General features: G+C 40.1%; 1 protein-coding gene across 6 annotated transcripts in view; it reads left to right on the top strand.

The window, feature by feature from the left end:
- SOX5 (SRY-box transcription factor 5) overlaps positions 1–15,469 on the top strand; it is a 291,555-nt gene that overhangs the window by 236,088 nt on the left and 39,998 nt on the right. For all 6 annotated transcript variants that reach the window (XM_086466682.1, XM_086466688.1, XM_086466675.1 and 3 more), the window contains one exon: positions 1,069–1,215. In XM_086466682.1, the coding sequence (XP_086322808.1) occupies positions 1,069–1,215 (147 nt within the window). The remainder of the gene's footprint in view (positions 1–1,068; positions 1,216–15,469) is intronic.

Raw genomic sequence — 15,469 nt, 5'->3', positions numbered from 1 at the left:
TTACGCATTACACGTGCACTGCACAGCACGAAAAGTACGTAGCATGAGTCTTTGAAACATACTGTGAGCGAGGACAGAAAGCCTTTACGTTACGACATTACCTGCTCTCTCAGGCCTCTGACTTCTATTTGGCTTCACCTGAATTCATCTCTATTCACAAAGCAGCAACAATTGCTGCTTCTCCTGCACACCATGTTTATTTTCTCCACTTTTTCTCTGGAGATCAGGGGAGCTTCCAGGCACTGCCAGTTTGCCTGTTTTCTCTCTGCTTTTGACCTCTGTCCATTAAACTCTTACTGTAGTACTTAACTTTAAACAGATGACTGTGATTATAAGTATTCACATGCTAATAATCAAATATGTGTTTAAAGTGCCTTACTGGCTTAGTTTTGAAGAACATTCCCACCATGTATCTGCTTTGCATCTATCACAGAAAGGGTTCTTAGTCTTAATTGGAGCTTCTAGTTGCTAACGGACAGTACGTTACCATCAGTATGTATGTATTTGTATTGACTGTAGTGGTTCCCCAGAAACCAACTGAGAGTGGTCTCCCACAGTAAGTGCTAAAGAAAATTTTGTCATTCCCTGTCTCAAACACCTTACAGCCAGTGCAAACAAGGCGAACATAGCAAATAAGGTACAGAAACGTAAAATGGTAACACAGAGACCATCATATCAAACATAACATGAATTTCACAGGGGTCGATGCATATTATAGGTGGAGATGCTGTTATGCCTGAGTTGTCTCAGGAAAGGAAAGATTGCCCAGTGGCTCAGACAAACCATGAAGATTAGCTTTTGTTCCTTGTTTTGAATCCCTGGACACACAGGGAAGCTGGGACATTTCTCATGGTGACGTCTGTCATTCATCCCCTGAGGAATGAGTCATGAAAGTTGCGACAACAATTCTTGTCTTGAAATATACCACTGTGCTAAATAAAAAATACCCATCAGAAGGAAAATATATTATCTGCAGTAGGAGAAGTTTTGGGAAAATTACTTATTTATTGATGATGTCTCTCATCTCTCTCCCCCCCCCCCTTTTTTCTTTTTGTTTCTTTTTTACAGCAGTTGTATGCTGCCCAACTTGCTGCGATGCAAGTGTCTCCAGGAGGCAAGATACCTGGCATACCCCAGGGTAACCTTGGTGCCGCTGTATCCCCTACCAGCATCCACACAGACAAGAGCACAAACAGCCCTCCGCCCAAAAGCAAGGTACTGTACCAAGCCCTGCAGCATTGCATTTCTGACACTGTGGGTACTTGCATGTGGGTTTTTTTCTGAAGGGTACCTGTGTGCCTCTCAGTTGCAGTCAGCTGTGTTCTCAGAATGGCTTCCTCAAACAGGAGAATATTCTAGTGACATTTTTCCAGTGGGAGGGCCTCGGCACAGTAATACCAAACAAACATTCATACACCATGTCAGTAACAGACACCACCTCATCCAGGATCCGGTGGGTTCCCTTGCAGTGCCCTAGCTATCACGCTGCTGTTTCTTCCATCTTCAGTGACAGACTGAGGTGGCCAGCAACTCGTCCAGCACACAACTGTCGTTTCCTTTCAGAATGCTAAACCAGAGTCAGGTTAGCAGCGTGTCAATGAGAGGTAGAAAGCAGTGGGGCACCTCATCTGTAGCCAGATCCTGTCCTAGGGTTCAGTGGGAGGTTGTAGAGGAACAAGTCTCCAGAGCAATGTCTGTTGTGTCATAGAACAGGGTTGCAACCTGTCCATCAAGTGATGGGCTCTGATGAGTAATGTTAGTCATAGCTGGGCAGTTAGGTCCATACTCATTGAAGAGGTCAAGCTAGCAGCTTGTAGTCACATCTGTCTGATGCCACCAGTGTGTGACTAGTTATACCTAGAAAAATGACATGGAGTATGTCCAGTGGAAGAAGATGAGCTCAGTGTAGGCCACAGCTGAGCAAAAGTAAAGGGTGAAAATTGAATGGCTCATCTTTGATGTTGCAAAACAAATAGGAAGAATTTCGCTAAGGAATGCAGGGAAAAAACAGTTCCATTTAGGTGACAGGAAGAGCTTGATAAAAATATGTCCTTTCTTTTTGTTAGTGTCCTCTGCCATGCCATGCTGTCCATGTCCTTTATTGTGTCAGAAAAGGTTCCTTGAATTGACAGTAGTGTCTTGTTTTCACCCTAACAGTAAAACAGCACAGATTAAAAATAACCGGACAAATAAATAATGCCATTGTCAGCACAGTGAGGTACATGTTCAAAGCATAAAATAGGTGATGTGGAACCAGTAGCTGTTGATGAATCAAACTCTGGGTCTATCTACATTTTCTTTCTTCTCTCCTCAGTGTAGACTTTCTGACTTCCCAAAGTTTATCCTTGGTCTGGTCTCTTCTTTTATGTACTGTAGAGCAAGGAATCACAAAGCCATGCAGTGCTCAATAATAGTTCTGATTTGGTTTTTTCCCCAAAAGTTGTGTCTATGGTTAACAAGGGATTTTTGTGCATTTTACAAGGGTTTTTCTGTGTGTGGCTAACGGCTTGCAAGATGCACTACACTTAAAATCATGGTGTTGTTTTTGGATCTCTTGAGCACAAGCAGAACATCTGATGAGATCTAAGGGGACACTATTTATTTTGTGGCAATTGTGGAATTAGAAGGCCTATCGTATCTACCGGTAACATCAAGCATAACCATCTTACTGACAGCTGTCAAGATCAGCTGTGTTATCCCTTATGTTTTACTGCTTTTTCATATTTGTAGGTGTTCCAGTGCCTTTGGCTTGCAGTTCTGTAGGACACAAACAAAACTTATTTGCAAATTGGAAAAAAAAAAAAGTGGGCCAAAAGGAAAGGAAGGGGGCTCCAAAAGGCTGTAAAATTGTGCAGCATGAGCCCTGTGATGCATGCTGTTTTCAATCTGCTGCGTGCCAGTTGGAGGCTCAGAGAGAGAGCGAGAGAAAGAGAAGGGATAATGCTGAGAAATGATAGAGTGGCTGTGACCTCCAAGCTCAGCCTGGAAATCCAAGACATTGATTTCACTTAGCATTCCTGCTGAGAAATCCGGCGGAGTTCAGTTGTAATAAAAGAACAAGATTCTGTTCTAATGGTAATGGCGTATGACAGACATATCACTTTGTCTGTCCTCAGCACCAGAGAGAGGAGAATTGGAGAAAGGTCACCTGACCTGCCTGTGGTGTTGTGCGAATGCTATACTGAGCTTTGAACTCCAGCCTGGAAGCACAATTATTTATAATACTAAATGATAAAGAAACCTTTATAGAGCCTACAGTAATTAGAATAAAGCTTATACAATAGTGAGGTGGCCTGGCTCAGAAAACGCGCTGGCAAATCTGTCACAGTGGCAGAAACTGAAGCTTATGTGTTAAAACTAAACACCTTCATTTGTGTCTGTGTGGACCTTCCATTGCTTTTTCAAAGCTTGTTTGTATTCAACAGCTCCAAAAGTTTATTGTGTTTGCTGATTTTTTTTTTTTAAATTTTATTTTTTTTTAGCTGTTGTCAGGGAGTATCTGTCTGAGTTTCACAGACATTTTTTAATATTTTTTTTGTATCCCCAGCAGCAACTTGGTTCTTGAAGTTAGTTCGTGGTGGTCTTTTTTGCTGTCACTGTGCGTCAGACCTCCACAGATGAACAGTTAATGCCTTAGACAAGCTTTCAATCGATGCTGTTTGCTGAATCTTTCTTTTCAGCCCACAGTTTACACTGGCGCAGCTTTGGTAATGCACTCAAGTGTTTGGAGACAAGGAGACAGCCTTACCTGAGAGTGTGTCAAGCTACTGGCAAACATCTAGGTCACTTCTGAAAAGCTGTGGTTTTTTCTGTCTTGTGTAGTGTTAAAGTTAGTGTGCTGCTCTTTGCAAGGATTCTTCAAAGTCGGCCTCAGCAGCAGATGGAACAACTGTTGGCTCTAGAAATGCTGAGAAGCATCAGGGGGAGTTTGCCAAGGATCATCCTTTAAATCTAGTAAGACTTGAACACATCCCTGAAACTCCTCTAAGACCTTGGCAACTCCCATTTTGGCAAACCTTTTATCAGTGGTCCTCACCAGTGTTTGAACATTGTGCTGGGCAGACTACCCTGGCATCTTCTGTTGTTTCACTCGCCTTTCAACAGATGTGACCTGGAACAGTCAAATTCACTTCCTAGGTTTCTGTACTGTAACTTTTAGGAAGCCATGAAGTAGAGATGCCATTATGCTGTGCTGCACACATTCTGTCAAGTTTTGGTTAGGAAACTGAGCTGGTGTCGTACATTCTTCCAAGAAGAAATCTGTGCCAGAAAAATTGATTTAAGAAACAGAGCTAGTGGAGCCTGTCCAAAAGAAAATGCGTGTGTCTTGCGGAAATGGATTTTAACACAGCTTCTTCTTGAGCAGTTTTAAAAACAGCCGGTATGCTAATCATACCATTCAAATTTACCAAGGCCTCCTCCACAACCCATTTGAAAGGCAACTATCTTTGAAGTTTGCCAAATTGTGCTGGATTTCCAAAGTCTGTCTTAAGCACATTTTGCCTTTGATCGTGTAAATGCTTGCATGCTGCTCTGTTGGGTTTTCAAGGTGGTTACACGCTCTCAAGCAAGTAGGAGAGAACAGGCACAGGTGTAGAAAAGGACTAGGTAGAATAACCTACCAGTCCATCTTGTGTTTAACTACAAGTCTCTTGCTTGTACTGGGCCATGCAGGAGATTTTAAAAAGAAACAAAAAACAGTGTTTTAGAGAATATGTTTATCTGAACAATGACCTTTACCATGCCACCAGGATTTTCACCTGATAGCTAGAGTCTTCACTGACTTCAGATGAGGTGCATTATGCTCTTGAATAAGGACAGCAATGTCACCCTCACTTGTAAACAGCCAGGGCCCTGTTCATTCCTGCGTTTGTACCTTTCTTTGTATTTTACATGTGTAGATACAGCACCTAGTGCCTGCGTGATGCAATATCCTAGCCCTTTCCATGTAACCTTTCAAGTACAGTAATTCTGCAGTGAATTTTCACTGTAGCTTGTAAATGTAGCTAAATGATTCCCATATTTAATGCAGCACAGTGCATTGTCTGTAGCATCTGCTGAAAACCAGAGCAATTCAGTGTGAAATGTGACAGGAGAGAATTCCTGGGCACTTTTCTTTTAACCTTGTTATGACCTCGGCCCTAACCCTACTCACAGTTGTGTCTCCATCAATGGCAACAGCACACAGATTGTCCAAATCAATTTTTTTGTTCTTTTCAAATACTTCTGGCAGTGATGTTACTATTTGCTCAGCAGTAGCACCTGGTAGTTGTGACAAGGAAAGGAAATGTGTTTCAGGCAAGCCAGAAACAGCACTAAGCAGTTGGTTATACACAATCAGATTCTCCTCAACTGCAATATCCAGACAAATATCAGGGTGAATCCTTAACCAAAGATAGTATTTTATTTTCACATTATCTGATCCTCTGATCACTAAAGTAAACATTGGATTGAAAATTTTTCATGTCACCTATAGTCAGCAATAGAATCAGCTTTGAAAGACTTAGAACTTACCTCTCTACCACAGCACAGATTGACCCTAAAATGACAAGAGACTCCCCAGGGGAATTTCTTCTATTTTTGAGGAATTTCTGCTGATGATGCTACAGTTGCTGCCACATGCTCCAGCTGTGTCTTGCATCCTGTTTATAGTATACAAAGGATAGAAAGGGACCAACAGTATGCGCGCGCCATTCTCGCCCATGCATGGTAAGCCTGGATACAAAACTACGACTGAGTCACTGTTGTCTTTCTTACCAAGCACGTCTGATACCAGGGATGAAGTAAAGAATAAGAGTCTTTGGAAATGGGCATTTTACTTCAGACACGCCACAGGTTGTGTTATTAGGAAAAATGAGTAAACTATTTAGTATGGGGAGCTAGCTGGCTCGGGATTTTCTTGACCCAGTCAAAACTGATGACGGGACTATACTTCCCAGTTTCAGTAGGAGAGCTTTCTTGACTCAGGATAAAAATATGATGAGAAAAAAGAAAAATGTCTGAAGGGAAGGAGAAAGAAAAAGACCCTAAAATTGCCTGGTAATAAGAACAGTCATCTAGATGATATTTCTGATTCTACTTCAGGCAAATTGTTGACTTGAACTTCATTTTAGGTGACTACCCTAAGCAGCCCTGTTAACTTGGATATATTTGTCTCCCTTTCTCTCATTTCTCTCTTTCGTGTGATAGTGCAGAATGTGAAAATTTATCCTGGGGAGATCTTGGGGAAAACATTAAGCTCCATTATGTACATAGCTGCATCAGCTTGCTTGCCGCATCAAGCTATGACTATCACAGAAGCCTAGCTGATAAGTGGACATACAGATTCCTTGTACCCTCAGAGCTGCCGTTTTTGAACACGTTAAAGGAAAGTATTCAATTTCAGCTCTGCAGATGATAGATGTATTGCTATTCAAATGCAGAAGGATATTGGTGTTTCCTCTTCATAACACTTCTTTTTATTTAGTGATATCAAATGTTTTTGGAAACATGAGCTAATTGTTCTGCTCGGCACTGTGAAGTATTTCAGCTATAAAGAGGACAGCTATGTGTTAAAGATGGCTGATCATGACTGTGTACAGGTGATCAGAGGGCATGACTTGCTTGTATTAGATGGGGCCAAACTGTTTTCCCTGAAGAGCAGAGAAGAGGAACCTGTCTGAAACTAACCCATTGCACATGCTAGGCCTCATATACTAATGGCAATTAGTGCCCTCTTTGTTGGTTGAAGAGCTCAGCAGCTGCAGAATGCCTATCCAAGCAGCAGGAAATTAAGGCATCCTTATTTTCATTAAAGAAAATACTGAGATATTTTAGAATAAAGAACACGAGTTCTCGTTAAAGTGATGTTAAGACACACCGTTCTTTCTAGAACATTAAGGGAAGGTTGATCTCCAAGATTTGCGAGGCTCTTATTTTTGAGAATTTCTGGGCTGGACACAATTCTTTATATGCCACTGATTAAAAAAATCCTTGTAAAATAATCTAGTAAGCTTTTCAGCACCAGAACAACAGTTAGCCCTACAATATTATAAATCAATAAATTCAAAACATTTTTCAGTGCTTGCATTTCCCATTCCCTTGTCAGTACATCCAACAGGTTAGAAATAGCTGTAAGATAATTAAGGAGAAGTTTATAGTATGGTTGTAGTGATGTAGAGGCATCTGTAAACTGAGATCTCATCTGCCTTGTCTGTGCTATGCTACTTCTTTAGTATCCCTGTCTATTCTTAATGGAGACCTTGTAGCTAATTATCTCTTTACCTGGAAGCCTTTTTCCTTTGCTGCCCATGCTTTTAATCCCAAATAGCAAAATGTGGAGTTGGTGACAGAATCTTTGAAACTATTTTCTTCTTCCTTGGTCTTCTGCCTATATATGTCATCCAGGCATATAAACAATGACTTTTTAAACCATTTGCTGGAGCACAACGAAGTGATGAGCATTAATGGAACTTCTTAAGATGCTTTTCTAAAATAGAGAATGTGTTCCAAACAATAAAAACTATGTTAACAGCAGTATCTAAAAAGCAGCAGCAGTAAGGACTTGCGCAGCATTCTGCCTGCCTCCACCCCTCCCTGCTTTCCTAAAAATAAATTAGATACATGGAGGGGCTCCTAGGATGCTTTTTCAGATTAACTCTCCACAGCTCTGTTTCCTGATATCATGTCTCTCTGGCAGGAGCCTGTCTCTCAAGCAGAGCTGCCAGCCAGTCAGCCCCTGTCAGGCTCAGTCGGCACTTTTTGTAATGAAAACTCAGAAGAAAACATAACAAAAAGAAAAAGGGGGAAGAAAACCTTCTGAAATCTGTGATCGCAAGACAAAAGCAAGATACACAAATTAAGCAAGACTGCTGCATTTCTGAAATAGAGGTCTTCAGAAGTCAGACAGGGAAAGACAAGAGACGTACAGCAAAGTGCTAACAACAGGCAGTGTGTGCTTCTTACTAGTTTGCTACTGTTCCTTGCCGCTAGTGCCTTCCTTACCTGGTACAAATAAATAAAATACCCACTTTTTCCTAAGTGGCAAAGTTGGTGGGGTGGGCAGTAGGTAGTAGTTTTCATTCTTTTTGGTTAAATGATCCACATCATTGTCTTCATCCAAGATGTTACACCAGGCACAATTACTTCGAGGAGGCAGCTACTAAAGCCAAGTTCAGTTACAGAATCCCTCAGCATTCAGTAGTGCCGGGACCTTACATTGTGTTTCTGCTCTGCATCTTACTCTGTTCCTCAGAAATACCTAAGCATCAACTTCAGCAGAAGTTTTTGTCAGAACTGCCCATCTAGTGTCACTTGGAAAAAAAAAAACTGGAGTGAGAAAGAGCAGCATTTTGCAAGAAGAGACTGGAAGAGTCCCATACAAGAAAATGGTGTCACAAAGTCATGTTTTTTTTAATGCCACTAAGATAGCTGTTGAGCCGATGTTGCCAGTTGGCCATGCAGTCCTAAGAATAGCAGCAAAAGGGCTTTTAGGAGAGCATGGAATCTGGAGCTGCATAATGAAACAGAGAAAAAACAGATTTTTCTGGTTGCTGTGTTTTTTGTTGATCCTCCTCACATTTGGGTGGGCTGCTTCTGCGGGGAGAGTTGGAAAATATTTAGGAGAGGGTCTTTCTCCTGAGGAAGGGGAAACAATCATGAGGAGAAATATGTGCAGTTCAGCTTAGGACATAGCATTCTTCACTGGGGGCTGCCGAGTATCACAGCACTGTAAAGTTGAAGGACCAATATTAGCTCTGTTTAAATATAGGTAACAAATGAGCCAGGTATTGCAATATCAGATTAATTTCTAGTTTCCTTCGTAGTATGAAATTCCTATAAAGTAAAGGTCATCCTTTATTCCAGAGATTTATTTTTTAGACTCTCTAAATCAAGGAATGTGTTTTTTCCAGGAGCACAGGCTTATGCAAATTAGTAGCACTGTAGCAGTGTACCTATTTCATGGATTAGGAGACAGCTTGAAATGGAGCAGAGGACTTTCATTGTACCCAGTCCTTCTAGAACGGAGCCAGGTACTCCAGGGATTAAATCCTCCCTGTTGCAGCTTCAGCTTACGTTTGGGTATTTCATGGCATGTGTTAATAATCAAAAGTAAGTGCATAGGCTGCATTGGCAGGGCTGTCTGCTGGGCAGCAGAGTAGCCATCTTTACCAAATGTGGAACTTCTTTTCAACACAGAAATTTCTGAGGTGATTGAATCAAATTCTAATGTGATCAGTCTAGCAGCTTGCAGAAACGGCTTGCTTTGTCTGCAGAAGGGTTTTTTCTTCCACGTTACATGCTAGATTTGAAATTAGCTCCTCTTGACACATTCAGGCAGAATGCAATTCAAACTAAGCATCAAAGAAATATACTTTGCAGTAAGTATTCCTGTACCCACAGCTGAATTATTACCATTTAACAAGGATAGTGCTACAGATTTTTTAATCTGAAACATTTTAATCTGTAATCCCTCATAGCTTTGGGTAGCCAACGAGAAGCAACATTTAGCAGCAGAATGGAGAAGAAATCTATTTTATTTTCAAATTCAGTTTCTTATAGGTTAGTGCTAACTCTAGAGTTATATGAACTGCTTGGCAAATATTTCACTGAAGTTTCTCAGGACTACACATCTGTTGTACAGAATGCAGTTTGAATTGTTTAGTGTAAAAGGAACTGGTGCAAAAGAGGGTTTCAGAGAAATTATGTGGAAATCGTCACTTTAGAGAACACGTTTTTCAAAGCAGTATGGCTACATCTTGTGATTTTATAATGGATAGCTTCCTTAAAATCCCATCTCCTGGAGTCATGTGAATATGTGAGAATCTCATTTAACCAAAAAAGCTTCGGGCTGTCATGGCTGAAGCTTAGACATTGGTGTAAATTTATCTCAAAGGCTTAGAAAGCAACTAACGAAATGAATCTATGAGTTTCTATTTTAATCAAGTGGGATTAATTTTCAGTCTCAAATCATAGAAGACTTCATGTTAGCAATGCTGCTAAGGTAGACGTATTTCTCAGCAGAATTAGACTTTTTACTATAGTATCTTCCAGTAAAAGTGCTTTGGTAGTATCTAGAGAGAACATTCAAGAGCATTCAAAGAACATCAGAGGCAGGCAAGCTGACGCAACAAACCGTTTTGGTTTTTGATGTAATTTGACAGGATTTAGTATATGAAACCAGTTTAAAATTTTTATCTTGATCACGTACCTTTATCCACTAATGCTGCCAGAGTGTGAATTCAAATGTGTGCTTTTAGTACTAATGAGTGAGTTTAGTTTCTGTTTGTTTCATTTCGGTTGCTACATTTTTCCCTGCTGCTTTTAAAGCAAGGGTAAGCTAATGCCGTGACTAGTAGTATCTTGGGGAGTAAAAAAAAAAAAAAAACCACCTAAGAAAAAAGTTTTTGATAAAAGGTTGCTCAGTATCTTGACACATGGAGTGCATGGAGGAGAAGACCTTGTGTCTAATGGGAATGCTAGAGAGAAGACTTTTCAATTTCCAATTATGGTGTTACAGAAAGTATATAACTTTGAGTATTTCAGAAGTTATTAGTGTTTCTTAAACTTTCTGGAGTGGATGTGCCAGCACCTGCTAGTAGATTTAAATTAAGTGGCCATTTCAAGGAGCTATGTGTGTATGGAGATGTAGCACATGGGTTCGTACAGGCTTTCAGCTGACATGCCAAGCAGTGACATGTCACGTCATGAATCAGCCACATCGTGTTACGTGATTTCAAGCTAACAGAACACAACAGGACTTACATAGTGACAAACACAACCCAACATGACATATCCATGGGAAAATTGGCACAAAAAGCTTCTTAAAGTTGAGTTTCAGGAGTACATTTATTCGTCTCCAAAATGCTCCAGAGAAAACTATGAAGCAGTGTACTGGAAAAGGGAATAATGTAGTGACAGAATTACTAAAGCAGCTTTAATTCAGTGTACAATTAGGAAGAAAACACATGTATATAACAATTCTGGGGAGTATTTTCATTGTATTGCATTCTTGTGAATTTCATTCTTTCCAAAGGTAGCTCTCTCAGGGCTGCAGTCATTCCAGGTCAGTGATTATTTTTATCTTCAGCCATGCTAAGAGCTGTATAGACTTCAGGTTACTGCTGTAAGTTAATATATTTTGAATTTAGCTGTTGGTTGCCTCAGTAAATCTTGAGTCCTTCTAGTCTAAACTCTGTTGATTTTTCTGCTTTGCTTGCTGATCGAAATGACCCCCTTTTGTGTCTATTTCAAATATTATCTTCTTTCCCTTGCCAGGTACTCCTATACTAGTTTCTGATGTCCACTGAAAATAGAGCCTGCAATTAAAACTCTGGGATGAATTCATTCATCTCTGTTTGCTTATTATTCATCATAAATGTGCGGGTGGCCTGTGCTTTCAACATTCTCTGTAAAAGGCACAGACCTAATTTGGGGTCAGGGAAATTCAACACATACATTTGGCTGAGAAATGCATGTCAAGTAGCATTTTGTTCAGGCTATCAGAAGTTAAAATGGTGTCACATGACTGTTTACCCACTACATTTCATGTCTGGATTTACTATTCTTAATTTCACAGCCTTCAAAATTGAAAATTAGTTCCTCCCAGTGAACTGCAGCTTATAGGCAGAATGATGTGGTGGTGTAATACGTGGAAGCTTCACTACTGTACCATACAACTAAAGTTTATGGGGGCTAGTCGGTGTGGAAGACAACAGCCACATCATTTTGGCTAGCCTAAGTGAGAAAATAGCACAGATTTTCAGAGGCTTGCAGAGCAGAACAAACTGCATAGATACTTTCTCTTCTGCCTTTATTTTGAAACGACTAAGGTGCTCCAAGAGTGCCAGAAGTTGTGAAACCTAACTTCATTTGTGAAGTCTTACAATATTTGGACGCTTGCTGGAAATGTAGAATACCTCTCTCTGCGGAAACCCCTAGTGTCTGTTCAAGTGTGGGTAAGCACTGGAGTCTTCATTTGAGGGGAGAGGCTTAGAGCATTCCCCTCCCCTACTCCATTGCCCGTTTACACAAATGATGTGGGACCTTTGAGAACTTCATCAAACATGATGGAGATTGGCCGGTGAGCTCAAAGTGTCCGCAGAGATGAAGACTGCTGAACATGCATACATAGATACAGACCTCATGTGCACACTCACACACATGCACACACATAGACTAATTTTGAGGCTAAAAAATAATCTCACATTTGGACAACCCTCAGGGGTTTTACTGGCATGACATCTTAAATTTCGGATGGATGCAGTATGTATTGCTACTGCTTTCCTGCGCTGTTGTTCTTTACCCCCAAATGATTACAGTTCAGTGCTGGGTGGAAGGATTCCCATGATAGTATCATTTGGGACTCACTTTGTAAATTGCTCTGGGCTCAAACAGAGCAAAATAATGCTATATAAATACATGTTATTACTGGTGAACTGATAAAATTATCTTATGCTTACCAAGTATCCTAGTGTGTTGTCTTGATCATAATTAACTGGTGACATACATGTTGAGTCAGTGCTCTAGGATTTGTGCCCAGAATAAGTCGCAAAAACATAGCAGCTTTAGTATGGGAGAAAAGGATGAAGGGAGCTTTTTTTTCCCTCCCTTTTTTTCTTCTGGATAAGATATAAAAACTGCCCAGAGCTGGCCCTGTTCAGAAACAGCGAATCAACCCCTTGGAATTTTTTTTAAGATGTCAACTTCTCTCTCATATACTTCTGTGAAGACAAAGAATATCTTAACATCTGTATTGAAGTCATCATTAAAATAAAAGGAGATCTGTAGACATCAGCTATAAATCATCAAGAAATAGCTTGTGGGTAACCTTTGACACAATTGAACCTACTTGAAATGAGCTCGGGCTGGATTCATTGCCGTTAGTGAAGCCAGTAGGTGGACTAAAGGTCTCCTCTCTCTCCCCCTCTCTCTTTCCCTCTCTTACAGACTTAGCTTCTGGGAGGTGAATGTGTTCTGGCTGAGTGATGGAAATGCATTTGGATGTGTTCTTAAATAGACATTTGTTTTATGTCTGAAAAGAATAGGCCAATCTTAACAGTGTGATGCTGGGGCTATTTTAAAGGTATTTGTAAAGGCAGTTGTCTTCTTTCAGCTTTACAAAAACTATTTTAACCAATTGTTTAGGCTTGAGGAACAGCATGGAATATCTATTGTGTATGGATGCATGCGTGTTCTACAGAATTAACAGGAAAATGGTAGATAAAAATCTGCCTAATTTTACATAATAGATTTTTGGCATTCTTGTGATCTGACTTCAAATTCATGCTGAGTTTCTACAGTATAACAGAAATACTAGTTTGCACTTGTTAATTTTAATTTCTAAGATGCTAGGTTTTAAAAGGAGCTGAAAGTGTTCAGCATCTCATGGGGACAAACTATGAGTCTTACTAATGAATCCAGCAATTAGTGGTTCATTGTGCCTGCCAGCAATTTGGCCCCAATACCGGTCCTGATGGTGATTTCGTTTTTGCTGGTGTGAATCAGGAATAGGATCTGAAGTCTATTCACCAAGGGGCGCTGAATACTTCTTTAGCACTGTTCTGCTTGTAATCTGCGTTCAGTACTTAGAACAGCAAATGAAAAAAAGAAACTACAATATATTTTGATTTTAATTATGATTATTATGGTTGATTAATATGTTCATTAGGATAATTATATAATATCAATAGTACTTATTAAACTTAAAGTGTTGTAAATGGTGGTGTCCCTATGCAGTTAGAGAAACGTATATATGATGTATGCCCAGTTTGCATAGAAGAAACCCTTTTCATAGATGAAAGGTATTTTCTCCAATTTTAAGTAGAGAATTGTGACCAAAGAGGTGGCCCCTTACTTTCTGTAGCCATCTGCACTTGTGCAAAACTTTAAAATTTTTATTTGGTAATATTTTATCATAACTTTGCAAAGATATCAGTGACCACGTGCAGAAGATTACGTAACGAGTGACTCATTCAAGTTCACAGAGACAGTTTGTTGGAAAGTCAGGAGCTGAACCCGAGTCTCTTTGGCAGGACCCAAGGAGTCCGCATTAAAAAAGGCATGACTGTGGCACAGGGAAAGGAACAACCCTTCCCAAGAGGTGTACTCTCAAGTAGTCAACCCCAAGTATGTGATTATGGATCGGGTATAAATATTAAACAAAATCTTCTTTTGTGAGTGCAGTACTCAGTGATGGAGCATGTGCTTGCTTTGAACGTTCCCTACAGTATGTTAAACTCCCTCCAGTTTCTGGAACTGCTGATTAGATTTCATCTTACTGCTAAAAGGAGGTGAAATAAAAAAATATCCAGCAAGACAGAGTTGTAAAATCATTTTGATTTTAGTGATTTGGGATGTTGTTAATAGCATGCAAGGATTAAAGATGGATGACTTTTGTGTTGATAGTTTCCCTTTGAAAAGCTATTAGTTGGAAAAACAATTTGTCAAGCAGGTCATATCTACAGTTACAAAAGATATTTTGACATTTTTCTTACAGATGTATATCTCTATAAATAAAAACAGTGCATATTATCTTTGCACTACTTATTTGTAGTGCTGCATACATTGCTGCTTCTCACTGAAAAATCTACCTAGACTACATAGAGATAGCCAAAGTCAGAGGAAGTACAGGTGGTTTTTGAAAAGGAATTTCTTAGCCCACTGCCAGTTGTCCAAGCTGTTTGAAATCTCTTTTCTTTCAAGCTCTTTTGACTTATTTCTTCTAAAGTTTTCAACAGCTGGGTTTTTTTGGTTTTGTTTTGCCTTTTTTTCCCCCCCTGAATCTTAGAATCTATTCAGCATCTTTGCTTCTCCTGCCTGACCACAGCAGGAGGAGGGGTCTGTTGCTAATTTGTTTTGATACGGTACGCTTTGGTCTGTATTCTTTTTGAAATTAATTCCTTTTGCAGGTGTGGGGTTAGAGGTGGTGGTGTGCTCCCAGCGAAGGTGTCATCCACCACAGAGAGGAGGTGGGAGGCTTTGATCAGTGTGGCTTCTGTTTTCTTGTTGTTCATTTAAAATGTACCAGTTTGTGATGCTGTTTGGCTTTGCAGGTCCTTGTTTTATTTCCTTCCAAGTCCTTCCCCGTCCTTTCAGGTTTTGTTGTTTTCATTGCTGTTCATTCTGCTTAACATTTACTGGGGATTATTTGTTGGAAGGTGGTGACTCCAAGTTCAATTTAGGCAGCAAACAAAATCCAGTCTAATGTGTATTTCCATTTTTTAAACAGCCTTGTTATGGTTGGGAGAGTGCATTGTTAAGGACACAACACCACATGCTTAGACTTCTGAGTTTTGTTGGGACAGAATTACGTAGCAAGGATTTAAAACAAATAATCTAACTAAGACCCGAGCTACAAGGTGTCATCCGTCAGGGCACAAGCCACTCGGTTTCTACCCAGCACAAGTTCAGGAATATGTGTTTCAGATCAAATTGTCTGACAACTGTCTACTTTTTCTTGCAACTTCTTTTGAAGCAGCTGAACATTTTA

Source organism: Leptosomus discolor, chromosome 1, assembly GCF_034619465.1.
Source record: "Leptosomus discolor isolate bLepDis1 chromosome 1, bLepDis1.hap2, whole genome shotgun sequence".
In the NCBI taxonomy this organism is placed as follows: Eukaryota; Metazoa; Chordata; class Aves; order Leptosomiformes; family Leptosomidae; genus Leptosomus; species Leptosomus discolor.
This window is presented reverse-complemented; position numbering and strand designations above follow the sequence as displayed.